This window comes from Hypanus sabinus, chromosome 9, assembly GCF_030144855.1.
Source record: "Hypanus sabinus isolate sHypSab1 chromosome 9, sHypSab1.hap1, whole genome shotgun sequence".
NCBI lineage: Eukaryota > Metazoa > Chordata > Chondrichthyes > Myliobatiformes > Dasyatidae > Hypanus > Hypanus sabinus.
In genome coordinates, this window is record NC_082714.1 from 13,493,883 (window position 1) to 13,515,076 (window position 21,194).

At 42.7% G+C, this 21,194-nt stretch overlaps 1 protein-coding gene across 1 annotated transcript in view; it reads right to left on the reverse strand.

Annotated features, from left to right (window-relative positions):
- LOC132399105 (GRB2-related adapter protein-like) overlaps positions 1 to 1,343 on the reverse strand; it is a 63,395-nt gene extending 62,052 nt beyond the window's left edge. Inside the window, exon 1 of the mRNA XM_059979070.1 lies at positions 518 to 1,343. Within this exon, the coding sequence (XP_059835053.1) occupies positions 518 to 595 (78 nt within the window). The 5' untranslated portion in view covers positions 596 to 1,343. The remainder of the gene's footprint in view (positions 1 to 517) is intronic.
- Positions 1,344 to 21,194: the final 19,851 nt, after the last annotated feature.

The following is a 21,194-nucleotide window of genomic DNA, read 5'->3' on the forward strand; positions in this document are numbered from 1 at the left end:
CCTCTGCACGCTCTCTAAAGCCTCCACAGCCTTCCTATAATTAGGCAACCAGAACAGAACATGGTATTTCAAGTGTGGAAAATGCGTTATGGCTGTGAAGTACATCAGCAGAAAATCCTGCATTGGAAGGTGGTGAAGGAACCTAGAAGCATTAAAATTTGAGCTGGGTCTTCATTTCGGGTTAGGGATAGGCGGGAGACATGTTTGGGTGCATTTCTTTATCGAAATAAAGGGGAGATCATTCGCTCTAATTTTTTTGGTTGGGGGCAAGAAAGGGTCAAACTGCATGTTTCAAATTTTATATGGAGCAAGCTATTGTATGGCCAAGCAATTGCTGACATACAACCCTGCCTGGCTGACTAAGTTTATTTCATAAACAACTCCAGCATCGTTTTGATAAATGGCCGGTAAGGTTGAATAGCCCTTTCGAAAGCATACCATATTGTATATTAACTGGACGAATGCGGCGCCAGTTTTAATTACCGAACTGTGCTCGAGATAGCTGTTCAAGACTCACCTTCAGAATATCTGCCTTGTTGAAGCTCAGCTCATCCGCGGCCGACGCCACAAAATTGTACAGGGCTTCTGCTTCCATAGTGTGCGGGTGACGGGAAGGGCGCCTGGGTCCTCCTGCCCGGCCCTGCGAGAGGTGAAGGGTTAATCCAGGTAACGGTGACAAACGGCAGATCCCCCCCTCACCTCTCGGTGCTAACGCTGTCCTTCGCTCGTGCTTGCCTTCCGAGTTTTAACGGGCTGTGTTCGTGACCGAGGAGGAACCGGACTGCCTGTAGTTTCTGGCAGAGTCTGCATATCATTCGAGTGTGGATTGCATTTCCGTCAGCTGCGGCTCAAAGGGAAGGGGGATTTTTTCTCTCTCTCTCTTCTCCACATTCAAATACAGTGTCCAGACAGGAAGCTGGAGCCTCATCATTGCATATGTAACAGTAGACTTGTGAGGTTTTTTTTTTGTTTCTCTTCTCGCTGCGAGCTCCACTGGCATGTTGTTCTTTTTATCAATGCTCACGATTTGATCCACTTGCACCTCGCTTATCTTCAACCCACCTCTAAAAGGTGAGACCATTTGTGTGCCATCCACGTACACGGTGTTTTCTCATATTGACTTGAATATCATCCTTCCATGATTTCCAGTCCTTCCAGTGTGAATCAAATCGGGAGCTGGCACAATTAATTTCACTCTTCAACCTGGTTTTATATTTAAAAAAAACAGACCTACGTGCCTCAGACGGCCAAGTCACTGGGTATATCTAGACCATAAGACCTTAAGCTACTGTCTGCTCAGCCATTTCATCATCGTTGATCCAATTTTCCTCTCAGCCCCAATCTCCCGCCTTTGACTTCGCACTCCCGCAACCCCCCCCTCATCCTTTCATGCCCTGACCGATCAAGAATCTATCAACCTCTGCCTGAAATATACAAAAAGACTTGACCTCCTCAGTTGCCCGTGGCAACAAATATTACAGATTCATCAATCTCTGGCTGAAGGTTTAAAACAGTTGAGGGGTTCTTAATTATCAAGGACAGCAAAGGTTTCAGGGGAATGGGGTTGAGAGAGTTAATAAATCAGCTATAATGGAACCACCAAGCAACCTAATGGACAGAATGGCCTAATTTGTTCTTATGTATTATGGTCTTATATGTTATCTATGTCGATGTGCAGATCTCATCTAAATGCATCAACGTACCATCGCAAACATGTGACATGAGTTTAAATTCCTGTATATATGTTTGATTTTTAATGTTCAAAGTAATTATCAAAGTGCGCGTATGTCACCTGAGATTCATTTCCTTGCATATGTTTGCATATATGTTTGCATATATCTATAAGTATCTCAATATAGAAAGCATAATGTGAGACAGCATAACTTTAAGGTGATTGGAGGAAACTACAGGGGATGTCTGAGGTAAATTTTCTATACAGAGAGTGGTGGGAGCTTGGAAAACACTGCCAGGGGTGTTACTAGATACAGGGCACGCTTATTATAGGCACATGGATGATAGAAAAATGGAGAGTTATATAGGAGGGAAGTATTATATTGATCCCTAGAGTAGGTAAAAGGTTGGCACAACATTTTGGGTTGAAAAGCCTGTACTATGCTGTAATGTTCGATGCATAAAGCATATATTTTAATTAACCTTAAATAATCCATTAAATTTTAAGCTTTTATTTAGTTACTTAGTTTCTAAAAATTCTTTCTGAATGTTCTTGATAATAAGAGACATTTGGTCCCGGTAGAAAAGGCCTGAGCATGAGCTGTCAACGAGCCATCAAGATGGTCAGTGGGCGGGGTTTATTCTCCAATGGGGCGGGGGGGACGGACTAGTTGCTGCTCTTGGCTCACGGTGGTTTCCCGTGGATCTTGAAGGATCTCAGACTGAAACATGAACTCCGCTCCTCTCCACGGATGCTGCCTGACTTGTTGAGTTCCTCCAACATTTTGTGTGTTACTCTGGATTTCCAGCACCTGCCGAACCTCGTGTGATTATGGCTGTCTCCAATTTGCAGCATCGCTGCCGTGCTGCGAAAGATAAGAGACAAGAGATGAAGGAAAGGCGCAGGCTGGGTCCAGTATGAACCAAACAATATCTCAACACATTTCACTCATGCTGAACTACGCATGGGATTGTGTTACCAGTCCTGCGATACACTCTTAGTGGCGACACTCCCCTTAAAGACTTGCAGACTTTTGGACTTTCATAGAGCTTACAGAACGGAGACACGACAGTCGGCCTAACACATCCATGTGTCGTCCGGCGAGGTAGTCCCATTTGCGTTCACTGGGCCATTGCCCCCCTAAACCTTTCAAAGAAGCCTTTTAAACGATCAGTGCTTCTGGCAGCTCATTCCTACTGTGCACCCCCCTTTGTGTTAAAAAGATATCCGATGACCCTTTTAAATCTCACGCCTCTGATCTTAAACCAGAGCTCTCTTGTATTTAGCACACCCTCCCTGAAAGTAAAACTCTGCACTTTTACACTGGCTACACCCCTCATGTTCTTCTGTACCCCGAACCGGGTCGCCGCTCAATCCTCAGCACTGCATGACATTTGACTCATCCAATGCAAACCATGGAGCATTGGTTCTGTTGTCAGGGACGCGAGATTCTGCAGACGCTGAAAACCTTCTGACCTGGATGTCTCTGGAATGTGGGAGCATCCGGAGGCAACCCACGGGGCCACGGGGAAACCGTACAAACTCTGTACCGAAAATGCTGGGTCGCTGCTGCAAAAGCAGTACACAAGCTACTCCACCACTCTGCTGCCCCATTAAGCTGGAGATAGGTGAATATTTAGAACCATAAGACATAGGAGCAGAATTAGGCCATCATGGCTGATTTAATAACACTTTATTGATCCTAAGTGGGAAATTCTTTTGTTACCACAGCAACAATTAAAAACACAACTTAGCAGTGTGTAGACTTAACTAATAATAAAGTGTGATATAATATACACAATAATAACAACACACACAACACAAAATGTTAGAGGAAATCAGCAGGCCAGGTTGTACTTTTTTCCAGAGATGCTGCCTGGCCCACTAACTTCCGCCAGTATTTTGTGTGCCTTACTCGGATTTCCAGCATCTGCAGATTCTCTCTTGTTTTACGCAATAGTAATATACTAAATAATAAAGCAGAGACTATTGTACTATGATGTGCGTTCTCCTGCCACACCCAGATGAGCTTACATGCTTAATGCATTTGTTAGGAAAGATTTTCTGAAATAATTCTGGTTACAACGGAACTGAATGAATCTATTTGAAAGGATGCTCCACTGCTTAATCAGTAGGTCAAGGAGAGAATGTGCCAGATTGCCCACAGTTTGTTTAGTGACCTTCTCTTCACCACTAACTCAAAAGAGTCCAAGTTGTAGCCAAGGATGGATCCAGCCTTATTGATAAGTTTATTTTGTCTTTTTGCATCACCAGCACCAATGCTGTTCCCTGTACATGAAGCAGCAAAGAAGACCGCACTCTCTTCAACAGACTAGTAAAAGATCTCCAACATCCCGCTGCATACATTGAAGGATCTTACCTTCCTTAGAAAATAGTCTGCTCATCCCCTTCTTGTAAACAGCCTTGGTGTTGTTTTTCCAGTCAAGTCTGTTGTCAAGGTGAACACCTAAGAGTTTGTACTCCTTCACCGCAGAATGTATACAGGGCTCGTCACAGTCCTCTTCCTCCCAAAATCAATCACCATCTCCCTGGTTTTGGCCACATTCAGGAGCAGGTGACTCCTCCCACACCACTCCACAAACCTGTCCACCAGTCCTCTGTACTCTGACTCCTGCCCATCTCTGATACACCCAACCACCGCAGACTCATCAGAGAACATCTGCACTATTGCACTGTAAGTCTGAGGTATCCAGTGTGAATGGAAAGTCCCTTCTGGGGCTCCAGTGTCCCTCATCACCATCTCAGACAGAGAACCACCCAGCCGTACAACCTGGGGTCTACCTGGAGATAGTGGATTTGTCTACGCCCATCCTTTACAGCTTCTCATTCAGAAGAAGTGGCTGGATTGTATTGAAGGCTCTAGAGAAATCAAAAAAATAGATTCTCACATTGCCACCGGCATCATCCAGGTGAGACTGAGCTCTCTGCAACAGGTAGATGATGGCATCATCTACTCCCACATGAGGTTGGTAGGCAAAGTTAGAGGGTCCAATGAAAATCCCACCTGTGCTCCAAGTCAGGACCAGCCTCTCCAGCACCATCATCACATGAGATGTGAGGGGAATTGGTCTGAAGTCATTGTCGAGATGGAGTCACCTTCTTGGTACTGGAACCAAGCAGGAAATCTTCCATAGCACCGGTATCTTTTCTTGACTCAGACTCAGATTATAAAGGGGTTTATTATCCCTCTCAACCTCATTCTCCTTCTTTCTCACCATAACTTTGATGCCCTAATTAATTAAGAACCATCAACCTCTGCCTTAAATATACCTAATGAATTGCCCTGCACAGCCATCTGTGGCAATGAATTCCATAGATCCACCACCCCCGGCTAAAAAAATGTTTCCTCAACTCTGTTCTAAATGGACGTTCCTCAATTTTGAGGCTGTGTCCTTTGGTTGTAAACTCTCCCACTATAGGAAACATCCTCTCAACATCCACTTTATCCCAGAACTTTCAATATTCGATAGGTTGCAGTGAAATTCCCCCCCCCCCCCACCAATAGTTAGGAACCTCCAGAAAGCACAGGCATAGAGCCATCAAATGCTCCTCATATGTTAACACTTACATTGCATGAATCATTCTCATGAACCTCCTCTGGACCCTCTCTAATGCTAACACATCTTTTCTTAGATAAGGGACCAAAAATTGCTCACAATACTGCAAGTCCAGTCTGACCAATGGCTTATGAAGCTTTAGCATTATATCCTTGCTTTTGTATTCGAGTCCTCTCTAAATGAATTCTAATATTACATTTGCCTTCCATACCACTGACTCAACCCGCAAGTTAACCTTCAGAGAATCCTGCACAAGGACTGCCAAGTCCCTCTGCACCTCTGATTTTTGAAAATAATCCACTCCTTTATTCCTCCTGCCAAAGTGCATAACCATGCACTTCCCTACATTATATTCCATCTGCTATTTTTTACCGATTTTTAAATCCTCTTTTCTATTATTGGCGGCTAGTTTACTTTCATATTTCATCTTTTCTGTCTTTATTTAGTTGACCTGTGTTGGTTTTTAAAAGTTTCCCAATCCTCTAACTTCCCACTATTGTTGTTCACCTCCATGCCTTGTGGTGCATTAGGCAGCAACCTTGCTGGTTCTTTTAGCATTTATCTGATTTTTATGAAGCCGAGTTGCTACCTCGATGCTCAACTCAGCAGGAATGGAAAGAGTGCAAGGAGCCAGCCTCTAGTTTCTTGCTAATTTTTGCTATATTATATGCCCTCTCTGTGCTTTTATGCTGTTTTTGACTTCCCTTTCAGACATGGTGACATTATCCTCCATTTCTTCATTGTTGGGATGTATCTTTCCTGCACTGATATCCCTGCTGGCATCTCCTTACCATTAAATGGCCAGCTCCTCTCTCGTGCCTACTGTAACTTCCTGTACTCCACTATAATGCTATATTCAATTTTACCTTTTCCTTCTGAAACTGCAGGGTTAATTCTTTCATATTATAACCACTGCCACCAAAGGGTTCTTTTACCTTACACTTACTAATCAAATCTGGGTCATTACATATCACCCAATCCAGAATTGCCATTCCCCTACAGGTTCTAAAATGCTATTGCGTAGGCATTCTACAAATTCCCTCTCTTGGGGTCCAGCACCAACTAGATTTCCAGATTTTCCCAATATACCTGCATATTGAAATCCCCAATGATTATCGCAACATTGCCCCTTTGACATGCCTTTCTATCTCCCATTGCAACTTGTAGCCCATATCCTGGCTACTGTCCAATGGACTGTAGATAACTCCCATCAGGGTCTTTTTAACCTTGCAGTTTCTTAATGCTACCCACAAAAATTCTGTGTCTTCCAATCCTATGTCATCTCTTTCTAAGTATTTGATTTCATTTTTACCAGTAGAGCCAACTGCCTGTCCTTTTGATACAATGGGCATCCTTAGACATTAATCTCCCGAGTATGATCTTTTTTCAGGCCTGACTCAGAGATGCAATAATATCATACCTATCAATTTCTCACTGCACTACTAGATCATTCTACATTACTTAATATACTGCGTGCATTCAAATATAAAACCTTTAGTCTTATATTCATTACCCTTTCTGATTTTGGACCCCTGTTACACTTTTAACTCATCCCACTGACTGCAATTTTGTCTCATCATCTGCCTGTCCTTCCTAACATTTATTCTCTCTTTAGGGCCTCTTCCCTTTACCAACTTACGTCATTGGTACCAATATGTATCATGATTTCTGGCTGCTAAAAAAAGTCTAAAACATTGGAGAAGTGAGATTTAAGGGTAATTGGCTCAGACAAGGAGTTGAGACTAGTGTAGATCATCATGAATGGTGGGGCAGGCTTCAAAGAGTTGCTGGCCTGTTCTTGCTCTTATTTTCTTGACTTCTTGCGATCATGATCTCTTTAGATTCAAAGCCACAAGCTCTACGTCTTTGAGTTATGCAAGCCAAGTGTTCACAGCAGGTCAGCAGGTTGTATCTTTGGACTACAATCAAAAGGTGGAAACAACATTTTCAGAAATTTGTTCAATTCGCAGTGAATTTATACACTGAAAATAACAGGCCAATAATCCTGTCAATGTTAACTTCTGTTGTTCCCTGATTTGGTCTTTTGGGTGACAGCTTGCTTGCTGTCAAAATATTTATGCATTCTTCCGAAGTTATAATGAAAGGCAAACATTTTTAGCCAGGAAAATTTGATTAATTGTCAGAATACTAATTGTTTGCTGTAGAGAGGTTCTTTATCAAAACAACTCCCTAAGATTATTATTTTGCTCTATCTTGCCATAATCCACTGAGAATCATTTTTATTGTCATTGACCTGTTGGCGTGAAATTTGTTGTTATAGTGCAAAGGTTCACTCAGAGGCCCCTTTACTAGTTACCTCCTGTACCCAATAAAGTGGCCACTGAGTGTATGTTCATGGTCTTCTGCTGCTCTGGCCCGTCCACTTCAAGGTTCGATGTGTTGTGCTTTCAGAGATGCTCTTCTGCACACCATTGTTGTAACACGTGATTATTTGAGTTCCCGTCACCTTCCCATCAGCTTGAACCAGTCTGGCCATTCTTCCTCTCTCATTAATAAGGCATTTTCACCCACAGAACTGCTGCTCACTGGGTGGTGTTTTTTTTTTGGGGGGGGGGTTGCACCATTCTTTGTAAACTCTAGAGATAGTTGTGCATGAAAATCCCATGAAATCAATAGTTTCTGAGATACTCAAACCACCCTTTCTGGCACCAACAATTGTTTTATGGTCAAAGTCACTTAGATCACATTCTTCCCCATTCCAATGTTTGGTCTGCACAACAACTGAATCTCTTGACCATGTCTGCATGCTTTTATGGATTGGCTCTTTTAATATATTTGCATTAATTAGCTGATATACAGGTATATCTAATGAAGTGCTCACTGAGTGTATTTCTAGTTGGGAAGAATTAATTTTCATAATGTTAATTATTTGCTGAAGTGATACTCTGCGGTCACTGCTGCTCTCCATTTCTTTGATCATGTTCTCATCTAGACTATTCCATCCTGTCCTCCCACATTCTTCCAACTTCCTTTCCAGTCCCGATGAAGGGTTTTGGCCCAAAATGTCGATTGTCTATTCCTCTCCATAGATGCTGCCTGACCCGTTGAGTTCCTCCAACATTTTTTTGTATTACTCTGGATTTCTAACATCTGCAGAATATCATGTGTTAACGAAGTAGTGTTCATGGGTCCATGGACAGTTCAGAAATCTGGGAGTGGTGGGAATGGGCTCTTTCTGAATCATTGAGTGTGAGTCTTCTGGCTCCTGTAACTCTTTCCCAATAGGATAGTGAGAAGAGTGCATAGAGAGAAGATCTTGAGTGGTAAGTAAATGTTTTATCTGGCTACATTAACCTATGACAAAGTGTAAAGAAGTTGACAGTCAGATATCAATGAAAGGTCTTTCAAACCATCAGGCTTTTCACCCAAGGGGATAACTTCACTCAACTTTCACTTGCCCCACACCGAAATATTCCCACAACCTATGAACTCACCTTCAAGGACTCTTCATCTCATGTTCTCAATATTTATTGCTTGCTTGCTTGTTTGTTTGTTTATTTATTTATTTATTGCTTGCTTGCTTTCTTTTGTATTTGCACAATTTGTTGTTTTTTGCACACTGAATGAACACCCAATTGGTGCGATCTTTCTTTGATTCTATTATGGATTTATTGAGTCTGTCTACAAGAAAATGAATCTCAGGGTTATATATAGTGACAAATATGTACTTTGATAACAAATTTACTTCAAACTTTGTGATCTGCTACACATTGTAATAAAGATTGTTCTGTTGGCTTTCTGTGTGAATTTAACTCCAGACAACACTGGTTTACAGGAAGTTGTTTAGTATTCAAGGCAGGAGAGTTTAGGTTGGAGGAACAACACTTAATATTCTGTCTGGGTAGCCTCCAACCTGATGGCATGAACATTGATTTCTCTAACTTCTGCTAATGCCCTTCCTCCCTTTCTTACCCCATCCCTTATTTATTTATCTATTTTTCCCTTTTTATTCTCTGTCCCTCTCACAATCACTCCCTGCCTGCTCTCCATCTTCTTCTGGTGCTCCCCTCCCCTTTTCTTTCTCCCGTCCCATGATACTCCCCCTTCTCCAGCTCTATGTCCCTTTTGCCAATCAACTTTCCAGCTCTTAGCTTCATCCCTCCCCCTCCTGTCTTCTCCTATCATTTTGGATCTCCCCCTCCCCCTCCCACTTTCAAATATCTTACTATCTTCGTTCATTTAGTCCTGCCCAAGGGTTTTGGCCTGAAACGTTGACTGTACTTCTCCCTATAGATGATGCCTGGCCTGTTGCGTTCCACCAGCATTTTGTGTGTGTTGCAGGAGAGTTTAGTGTTCATTTTTTTAGTACAGACAATTTAAGCATTCTACATTGATTGACATCAACTTAAGGTGGTTCAGTCAGGCTGCTGATTATGTGAAATCTCAGCGATTAGTGCCTGAGAAGTTGATTTGCAGAAGTAATCTTATTTAACAGCTGCGTATGCAAATATTTTCTCTCCTACAAAATATGTATTATGAAAACAGCTTCACATTTGTTTTCATTCTTATAGGATTTGAAAAGCTTTTGTACAGCGATAGAGTCATAGAGCATACTACACAGAAACAGACCCTTTGGCCTACTTGTCCAACTGTTAATCTATCTACTCCCATCAACCTGCACCCAGACCATAGCCCTCCATACCCCTCCCATCCATGTACCTATCTAAACTTCTCTTCAATGTTGCAATCAAAGCCACATCCACTTGTTACAGAACACAGAACATAGAAATCTACAGCACATTTCAGGCCCTTTGGCCCACAATATTGAGCTGACCATGTAATCTACTCCAGAAACTGCCTAGAATTTCCCTAATGCATAACTCTCTATTTTTCTAAGCTCCAAGTACCAATCTAAGAGACTCTTAAAAGACCCTATTATATCCGCCTCCACCACCATCGCTGCCAGTGCATTCCATGCCCCCACCACTCTCTTTGTGAAAAACTTACCTCAGACATCGCCCTTGTACTTACTTCCAAGCATCTTAAAACTATGCCCCCTCATGTTAGCCATTTTAGCCCTGGGAAAAAGCCTCTGGATATCCACACGATCAATGCCCCTCATCATCTTATATACCTCTATCAGGTCACCTCTCATCCTCCGTTGCTCCAATGAGAAAAGGCCAAGTTCACTCAACCTACTCTCATAAGGCATGCTCTCCAATCCAGGGAACATCCTTGTAAACCTCCTCTGCACCCTTTCTATGGTTTCCACATTCTTCCTGTAGTAAGGTGACCAGAACTGAACACTTCAAGTGGGATCTGACCAAGGTCTTATATAGTTGTAACATTACCTCACAGCTCTTGAACTCAGTCCCATGGTTGAAGAATGCCAACACACCATATGCCTTCTTAACAACACTGTCAAACTGCACAGCAGCTTTAAGTGTCCTATAGACACGGACCCCAAGATCTCTCTGATCCTCCACACTGCCAAGAGTTTTACCTTTAAAATTATATTCTGTGTTCAAATTTGACCTACCAAAATGAACCATTTCACCCTAATCAGATGATATCTCTCCAAATGCTCATAAATCCTGCCTCTCAGGGTCTTCTCCAACAAATTGCCCACCACTGAAGTCGACACACTTGTCTATAACTTCCTGGGTTATCTTTACCCCATTTCTTGAACAAGGGAACAACATTTGTAACCCTCCAATCCTTCAGTACTTCTCCTGTCTCTATTAATGATGCAAAGATCATTGCAAGATGATCAGCAATCTCCTCCCTTGCTTCCCTCAGTAGCCTGAGGTATATCTCATATGGTCCCGGTGACTTATCTAACTTCAAGCTTTTCAAAAGCTCCAGCACATCCTCTTTCTTAACTCTCGGTAATAATTTTCCAATGTTCTATAGATTCAGGAACAGTTCCTGCTGATTGGAGGGTGGCTAATGTTGTCCCACTTTTCAAGAAAGGAGGGAGAGAGAAAACAGGGAATTATAGACCAGTTAGCCTGACGTCAGTGGTGGGGAAGATGCTGGAGTCAATTATAAAAGAGGAAATTACGACACATTTGGATAGCAGTAGAAGGATCAGTCCGAGTCAGCATGGATTTATGAAGGGAAAATCATGCTTGACTAATCTTCTGGAGTTTTTTGAGGATGTAACTATGAAAATGGACAAGGGAGAGCCAGTGGATGTAGTGTACCTGGACTTCCAGAAAGCTTTTGATAAAGTTCCACATAGGAGATTAGTGGGTAAAATTAGGGCACATGGTATTGGGGGCAGAGTACTGACATGGATTGAAAATTGGCTGGCTGACAGGAAACAAAGAGTAGTGATTAACGGGTCCCTTTCGGAATGGCAAGCTGTGACCAGTGGGGTACCGCAAGGTTCGGTGCTGGGACCGCAGCTGTTTACAATATACATTAATGATTTAGATGAAGGGATTAAAAGTAACATTAGCAAATTTGCTGATGACACAAAGCTGGGTGGCAGTGTGAAATGTCAGGAGGATGTTATGAGAATGCAGAGTGACTTGGACAGGTTGGGAGAGTGGGCAAATGTATGGCAGATACAGTTTAATGTGGATAAATGTGAGGTTATCCACTTTGATAGCAAGAACAGGAAGACAGATTACTATCTAAATGGAGTCAAGTTAGGAGAAGGGGAAGTACAACGAGATCTAGGTGTTCTTGTACATCAGTCGATGAAAGCAAACATGCAGCTACAGCAGGCAGTGAAGAAAGCTAATGGCATGCTGGCTTTTATAACAAGAGGAATTGAGTATAGGAGTAAAGAGGTCCTTCTTCAGCCGTACAGGGCCCTGGTGACACCCCACCTGAGTATTGTGTGCAGTTTTGGTCTCCAAATTTGAGGAAGGACATTCTTGCTATTGAGTGAGTGCAGCATAGGTTCACAAGGTTAATTCCTGGAATGGCGGGACTGTCATATGTTGAAAGATTGGAGCGACTGGGCTTGTATACACTGGAATTTAGAAGGATGAGAGGGGATCTGATTGAAACATATAAGATTATTAAGGGATTGGACACACTGGAGGCAGGAAGCATGTTCCCGCTGATGGGTAAGTCCAAAACTAAAGGCCACAGTTTAAGAATAAGGGGTAGGCCATTTAGAACAGAGATGCAGAAAAACTTTTTCACCCAGAGAGTGGTGGATATGTGGAATGCTCTGCCCCAGAAGGCAGTGGAGGCCAAGTCTCTGGATGTATTCAAGAGAGAGTTAGATAGAGCTCTTATAGATAGCGGGGTCAAGGGATATGGGGAGAGGGCAGGAACAGGGTACTGATTGTGTATGGTCAGCCATGATCACAGTGAATGGTGGTGCTGGCTAGAAGGGCTGAATGGCCTACTCCTGCACCCACTGTCTATTGTCTATTGTCTACATATATGCTTAAGCTTTTCAGTCCGCTGTAAGTCATCCCCACAATTGTCAAGGTCATTTTCCCTGATGAACATTGAAGCAAAGCATTCATTAAGTACCTCTGCTACCTCCATCAACTCCATGCACAGGTTTCCACTCTCACATCTGATTGGTCCTATTCTTTCACATCTTATCCTCTTGCTCTTCACATACTTGTAGAATGCCTTGGGGTTTTCCTTAATCCTGCTCATCAAAGCCTTCTCATAGCCCCTTCTGGCTCTCCTAATTCCATTCTTAAGCTCCTTCCTAGCAAACTTGGAATTTTCTAGCGCTCTCATGGTACCTACTTTCTTGGAACATTCGTAAGCTTTTCTTTTCTTCTTAACTAGATTTTCTACATCCTTTGTACACCATTGTTCTTTAGCCCTACCAATCTTTTCCTGCCTCAATAGAATATACCTATGCAGAACTCCATGCAAATGTTCCCTGAACATTTGCCACATTTCTGCCATGCATTTCCATGAGAACATCTGCTCCCAATGTATGCTCCTAAGTTCCTGCCTAATAGGATCATATTTTCCCCTACCCCAATTATATATTTTCACATTTTCCCAAATTGTCTGCTCCTATCCTTCAGCACTATGCTGAAGGAGAGAGTTGTTATCACTACTTCCAAAATGCTCTCCCACCGAGAGATCTAACACGTGACCAGGTTCATTTCCCAATACCAGATCAAGTACAGCTTCTCCTCTAGTTGGCTTATCTATATATTGTGTCAGGAAACCTTCTTGAACACACCTAACAAACTCCACCCCATCTAAACCCCTTGCACTAAGGAGATGCTAATCAATATTAGGAAAGTTAAAATCTCCCATCACCCAACAACCTTATTATTATTGCTCTGTTCCAGAATCTGCCTCTCTATCTGATCTTTAATATCCCTGTTATTCTTGGAGGGTCTATAAAAAACACCCAGTAGAGTTATTTTAAGAGCAAACACGAGGAAATCTGCAGATGCTGGAAATTCAAACAACACACACAAAATGCTGGTGGAACACAGCAGGCCAGGCAGCATCTATAAGGAGAAGCTCTGTCGACGTTTCGGGCCGAGACTCTTCATCAGGACTAACTGAAAGGAAAGATAGTAAGAGATTTGAAAGTAGTGGGGGGAGGGGGAAATGCGAAATGATCGGAGAAGACCGGAGGGGGTGGGAATCACTTTTCCAGCTCTTAGCTTCATCCCACCCCCTCTGATCTTCTCTGATCATTTCGCATTTCCCCCTCCCCCCACTACTTTCAAATCTCTTAGTATCTTTCCTTTCAGTTAGTCCTGACGAAGGATCTCGGCCCAAAACGTCGACAGTGCTTCTCCTTATAGATGCTGCCTGGCCTGCTGTGTTCCACCAGCATTTTGTGTGTGTCAGTAGAGTTATTGCCCCTTTCCTGTTTCTGACTTCCACCCACAATGACTTAGCAGACCATCCCGCCATGATTTCCTCCTTTTCTGCAGCTGTGACACTATCCGTAATTAGCAATGCCACCCTCCCCCATTCTTTTGCCTCCCTCTCTGTTCTTTTTGAAACATCTAAAGCTTGGCACACTTTCTCAGGATGTCTCAGGAGCTGCCATTCCTGCTCCTGAGACATCCAAGTCTCTGTAATGGCCATAACGTCACAGTTCCATGTCTTGATGCATGTTTAAGTTCATCCATCTTGTTTATGATACTCCTTGCCTTAAAATAGAGGCATCTCAAACCATCAGGCTAAGTGTACCTTTGCTCTAACATCTGCCTATCCTTCCTTACAAACTCCCTGCAAGCTGTCTCTACTTGTGCTCTAACCTCCCCATCCTCTGCCTCTTCACCAGTTCCCACCATCCTGCAAATCCAGTTTAAACCCTCCCCAATAGCCTTAGCAACCCTCCCCACCAGGATATTGGTCCCCCCTGGATTCAAGTGCAACCTGTCTGGTTTGTACAGATCACACCTGCCCCAGAAAAGGTCCCAATGATCCAAAAATCTGAAACCCTGCCCCCTGCTCCAATCCTTCAGCCCCACATTTATCCTCCACTTCATTCTATTCCTATCCTCGCTGTTGCATGGCACAGGCAGTAATCCTGAGATTACTACTTCCGAGGTCCTGCTTCTCAGCTTCGTTCCTAACTCCCTGTAGTCTGTTTTCAGGACCTCCACCCTTTTTCTACCTAAGTCATTGGTACCAATATGTATCACAACCTCTGGCTGCTCACCCTCCCATTTTAGGATCTCGTGGACGCACTCTGAAACATCACGAACCCTGGCACCTGGGAGGCAAACTACCATCCTTGTTTCTCACCATTAATGGGGTATTTCCATTTTCACATGCATCAATGCACGTCATCCATATTTGCAGCAGATAGAATATCTGATGTGAAGCTATGGATCATTGTGACAATTGTACACATCAAACTGAAATTTGCGAACTGCACAAACCGTGTAATGCAATACAAGTATGCAAATGGCTATGCAAATATTCAAGCATGCAAATAACCGTTCAGATATCCAAGTACAGTACTGGTAGATTAATTAGCTGCTGTAAGTTCCATTAGAGTAGGAGAATTAAAAAGGGGGCAGGGAAGAATAGATAGGGCACGTCAGGTACAGGGAAAAACACATATGGAAGTAAGACACTTGGAAATGCTCTGAGTGACAGTATTGAACCAATAGGCCGAATGTCATTAGTAATATAAGAAATAAATGTGAGAAAATTATCAGATCGCAAGTTATTCTCATTGTTTTATTTGGAAATACATAAGTAGCTGTTGTTCCAGGGTCCAATGTTTGCCTTGAGGGGTATTTATTTATTCATTTAAATTGCAGTAACAGGCCCATCCAACCTAATGAACTCGCCATGCTTAATTACATCCATGTGACCACTTAACCTACCAACCGGTACATCTTTAGGTGTATGGGAGAAACCAGAGAGCCCGGACGAAGCCCACCCGATGACAGGAAGAATATGCAAACTCCTTACAGACAGCGGCATAATTGAACCCGGGTCACTGGTGCTGTAATAGTGTTAGGCTACCATGCCACCCACAAATAAATGTTTTAAAAATGAACGCGACTGAGTTGCACGCAAACTCGCGTCAAATGTCCATCGGATTCCAAATGTCCATTTGATTTAGACAATTGCCTTTACCACCCATAGTTTCATAAACACCCACAGGTATATAAAAAGATCTTTCCCTTCTGTCATAGTTTCAATTGGCCTCATGGTCAGCAAAGACACAGCTGGCTGAAAGGCCTGTCCCTGTGCCCTCCTGTCTTGAAGCGGATAGGCTACGATAACAGAAGACCACACCAGATTCCCCTCCTGTAGCTAATAAAGAGCATGCCTTGTGAGGAAAGGGTGAGAAAGCTCGGGCTTTTTTCTTTGGAATTAAGCAGGACAAGATGAGACACGATGAAGATCTATATTCTATTACATCTCATATTCCAGAGCAAGTGAGGATGCCAGTTCTTCCACTGAAGAACATTAGTGGCCCAGATGCTTTTTATGGCTTCATGGCTACCTGACTGAGATTAGCCTCCTCACCACTTTTCCCACAGAGAAACTGGCATGAAGCATACAGTCTCTTAAATGTCCCTAATGTATCTGTCTCTGCCACCTTCCCAGCAGTGTGTTCCATGCACCCAACTCTGTCAGTTAAAATAAAATCCTACCTCTGTCATCCCTCCTATACTTTCCTCCAATCACCTTAATATTGGCTGCATAGTAGCCATTGCCATCCCTGGAAAAAGGATGCTGGAAGTCAGATTTGTCAGTCTCTCTTAGCATCGTATATATCTCTATCAAGTCTCATCTTATCCTACTTAACCCCAAAGAGAAAAGCCCTAGCTTACTCACCCTTTCCTCATAAGACATATTCTTTAGTTGAGGCAGCATCCTGTTAAATCCGCTCTGCAGTCTCACTAAAGCATCCACATCCTTTCTACTTGAAGCAGTGAAACGCTGTTTCAGTTGCTGGCCACTCAGCCATTTAAAGAGATATGGTGTACAAGATGGATTTTAAATTGCATCTTAGAGGAGGAATGATGGGTGGAGAAGTGGGGAGGTTTAAGGAAGAAGTTCTAGAACTCAACATTGTTCGGTCTGCTCTTAAAGATAGGGAAAGATATTTCTTATGAAGGGTTGTTGACCTGAGATGTTAATTCTACTTCTCTCTCCATGGCTCTTTGATCTATTGAGCATTCACACCATTCCATAAACACAGGAGATTCTGCAGATGCCGGAAATCCAGAGTAACACACACAAAAAGCTGGAGGAACTCAACATGTCAGACAGTATCTACAAAAAGAAATAAACATTCAACACTTTGGACAGAGACCCTTCATCAAGAATCAGTCTTGACAAAGTTTCTTGGTCTGTAGTGTTGATTGTTTTGTTCCTCTCCATAAATGCTGCCACACCTGCTGAGCTCCTCCAGCATTTTGTGTGTGTTACTCTCAGCATTTTCTGTTTTGAACTAATATTATGACCTACTATGGTTGAAAAGTAAAGTTACCTGCCTTCACCTGGAGCAGAGGTGGAGCCTTAACAACAGCCAATGTTGTGTATTTTTTTTACTGTCCTCTGTTTCAATCAACAATGCCAGATACAAAGTTTATTCACCTGTTACTGCCTTCCATCTCCACTCTTTCTCCCTTCCCTACCTGCCGCCTTGCACCTCTCGCCAGTCCACCAATCAGCTCTGACTCTTTTCTCACTTCACCCTTTCTCCTTTTCTCTTCTTTACACTGGCCGCTGTGCCTCTCTGCTCTCAGTCCTGATGTAGGGTTTTGACTCAAAATGTTTCAAAGCTTCAAGGTACATATATGATCAAAGGATGTATAAATTATATAACCTTGAGATTCGTTTGCTAACAGGCCGCCACAAAGCAAGAAACCCAAAAAAAAATTAAAAAGAAAAAAAAGTAAGGACCAACAGCCGAAGTGTAGAGAAAAGGGAAAATAATCACTAATTATGCAAACAATAGAAACGAGCAACAACATTCTGAACCAAAATGAGTCCTTAGCTCTGAACCCTGGAGTAGCCCAAAGCCTCGGTATCAGTTTATCATATTAGTGGGTATGGAGCACAACAGCCAGGGTGGTCTTCATAGCCTCAGTACCTTAGAGGGAGGAGTGATCATTGCAGGAGAGCAAGTAAAATTGGCTCTCGCCTCTAAACCCCACACCCCGTCTTTCCATTCTAGTCTATCTGGGCAGCATTTAAATTGTCCAAACAGTGTATTGTACCTCGCACTAGGACCTGGGCACCAGTGTAGGAAAAGATTCTGGGCCTTGACCATGCTGCCCAGCAACTCGCTCTGGGCCTAGATTTTGCCATCCAGCCCAAAGCCACTTTGATTTCTCCAAATTGGCTCAGTGCCCAGAGCAATCCAACTTCACACCTGGGCCACTAGTCTGCCTCGATTTCTCCTCTCCGAATGGCTCACTCCATCTGTGTTGATGCTGCAATGTACCAACATGCATCATTTGCCTCTTCATTGTTTGTGGTGATAATTTACCACAAGTTACTTCAGCAAAGGTGCTATTAGTAATGCTTTTAGACAAATTTCTTGCGTTTTGAACTACCAGTGAGCTGTTGCAAGCGTTCAGTGGGGCCATCTTAAAATAAAAGTTTCATTCCTTTCTTCCCACAGATGCTGCTCAACCTGCTGAGTTCCTTTATCAAACCTTTGCTTTATTCCAACTTCATCCGCTTAATTAAATTGCAAATGTATTCAAATTTCTACACTTATGACCTTCCATTGAACCGTTGAATATGATATCCAACTGAAACAAATTCAAGTTGAAGATTGTCGTTATTCAACCATATAGATGTACATAGCTAAACAAAACAGCATTCCTCAGGGGCCAAGGTGCAAAATGCTGTATGTGTAGTCACTCTCTGCACATATAGTTACGATACAGCACAAATAGGCAAGTTATTTATTTATTTGTTTGTTTGTTTATTTATTTATTTAGAGATACAGTACAGAATAGGCCTTTCTGGCCCTTCGAGCTGTACGGCCCAGCAACCACTGACAAACCCAATCTAACCCTAACCTAATCATGGAACAATTTACAGTGACCAATTAACCTAACCCAGGGGTCGGCAACCCGTGGCTCCGGAGCCGCATGCGTCTCTTTCAACTCTGTGCTGTGGCTCCCTGTGGCTTTGGAAAATAAATGATGAGTATTTAATTAAAATGTATTTTATGTTAGTCTGTTAGTTTTTGAAATGTAATTCTAAATTTGAAGATTATGGTGATCTTGTACAATCTAAATAAAACGTTGTGGCGACCCATTTCCTGGCACATCTGAACTGGCTCACAATTTGCCAGCGTTCCGGCTAAAGGTGATAGCCTACGGGGGTTTGTGAGTACGTGTCTTTTGGAGCATCCGCGCCCACGGGGGTGGGGCAGGTTGAGAGAGGCTTAAAAGCAAGGCTGTGTAGTTCGAATAAAGTTATCTTTGACTGCAGTTTACCCACTCCGTGTCATTATTTTAGCGCTGCGTGTAGCACACCGCTACAACGTGTTTTTATCACTATTAATATACGTCACCACTGCCAATGCCTGACACCTGCCAGTGCGTGATTTCTTTTAATTTTTCGATCCAAGGTAGACTAACTTCAACCCAACGTCTTTTTTTCGGAGTTCAAAATGTTTTTGTTGCATGCAGAAATGTAATTTCGTTTGCTCTGCAGGAGTTCATCAATTTCATAAATGCAAAACATTATAGTTTGTTTATACATAGCATAAAGGCAAAAAAAAATGTTGTATGCAGTGTTATTTCATTTTAAATGTCAAACGGGTTTTGTGGCTCCCAGTGTTTTCTTTTCTGTGGGAAGCAGGTCTATATGGCTCTTTCAGTGGTAAAGGTTGCTGACCCCTGACCTAACCGGTACATCTTTGGACTGTGGGAGAAAACTTACGCATTTCACAGGGAGAATGGACAGAGACTCCTTACAGAGGACATCGCGATTGACCTCTGCACTCCGATGCCTCAAGTTGTAATAGCATTTTTTTTACTGCTGTGCTACCATAGTGCCCCACATTCGCACATATAGTTATGATCAAGCTCAAGACGGTCACAAAATAATATTAGCACAATTCCCTATGTGTATCACGGTCTGGTGTATTGGATGTTGTCATGGAGTCATGTTTCTGTAAGAACAAGCACACAACACTTCCTCATCTTGCAGATGAAAAGTGAAAATAGCATTATTTCTCCTCTCATCTGCAGTCAAATAGCGAACACAGTAGTCATGGAGTTACAGACACTTCAGAGATTAAAGTACAGTATTTAAGCTGACACTTCAGTGGACTGCTGACAGGAACAGTAAAAATTGGTACATTTTTCTTTGAGTGCGACATGAAAACAAGGCTCCCTCTGCTGTTTCTATCGACATGAGATGTTACATGGCACCAATTCATGGAAGAGCAGGAGAACTGTCTCTGCTTGTATCAGTTCCTCTACCAGCATGACTAGAACCAAGTGATCTGGTCGTTCACATGAGCAACACAAAAAGTGCTGGAGGAACTCAGCAGGTCAGATAGCATCTCTGGAGGATATTTCACTTATTCCTAACTTCAGGAATTTGCACAGATAGGTAGCTCTCTAAATTGCAGCATGGTGGTGTAGTGGTTAGCACAATGCTTTACAGTACCACCGAACTGGGTTCAATTCCTGCTGCCGCCTGTAAGGAGTTTGTATGTTCTCCCTGTAACCAGTTGGATTTCATCTGGGTGCTCCAGTTTCCTCCCACGGTCCAAAGACGTACTAGTTAGAAGTTTAATTGGTGACTGTAAATTAATTAGGTAGGATTAAATCAGGGGATTGCTGGACACCACTTCTCAAAGGGCCAGAAGGGCTTATTTTACACTGTCTTTCAATAAATAAATAAATAAGATAAAAGAGGCAGCACTGCAAAGTAACACACAAAAGGCTAGAGGAATTCAACGTGTCAGACAGCATCAATAAAGAAAATGGACAGTCACATTTCAGATCATGACCCTTCAAGTGGACACTTCAAAGTACCCCATTGGCTGTAAAATATGGCTATCATACCAAGCAACACACACAAAATGCTGGAGGAACTCAGCAGGTCAGGCAGCATCTATGGAAAAAAGTACAGTCAACATTTCAGGCCGAGACCCTTATCATACCAATGTCAAGAAAGACATTTAGAATCAGGTTTATTGTCATTGACACTAAAATTTGTTGTTTTGTGGTGCAGTACAGTTTGTTCATTCATTATGTGCCGTCTCAAATGACATAGGTGATCGTGATCTTTCCACAACCATTATTGTTCTTAGCAAATTTTTCTACAGAAGTGGTTTGTCATTGCCTTCTTCTGGGCAGTACCTTTATAAGACAGGTGAACAGTACTCTTTAGAGATTGTCTCCCTGGCGTGAGTTGTTGCACAAGCAGGACTTGTGATCTGCACGAGCTGTTCATACGACCATCTACTCCCATGCCTTCACATGACCCTGATCTAAGCAGGTGTAGTGGAGGGAAGGAGTGCCTTACAACTCCTTTGGTAGAGATGTATCTCCAACCTGCCATGCAAG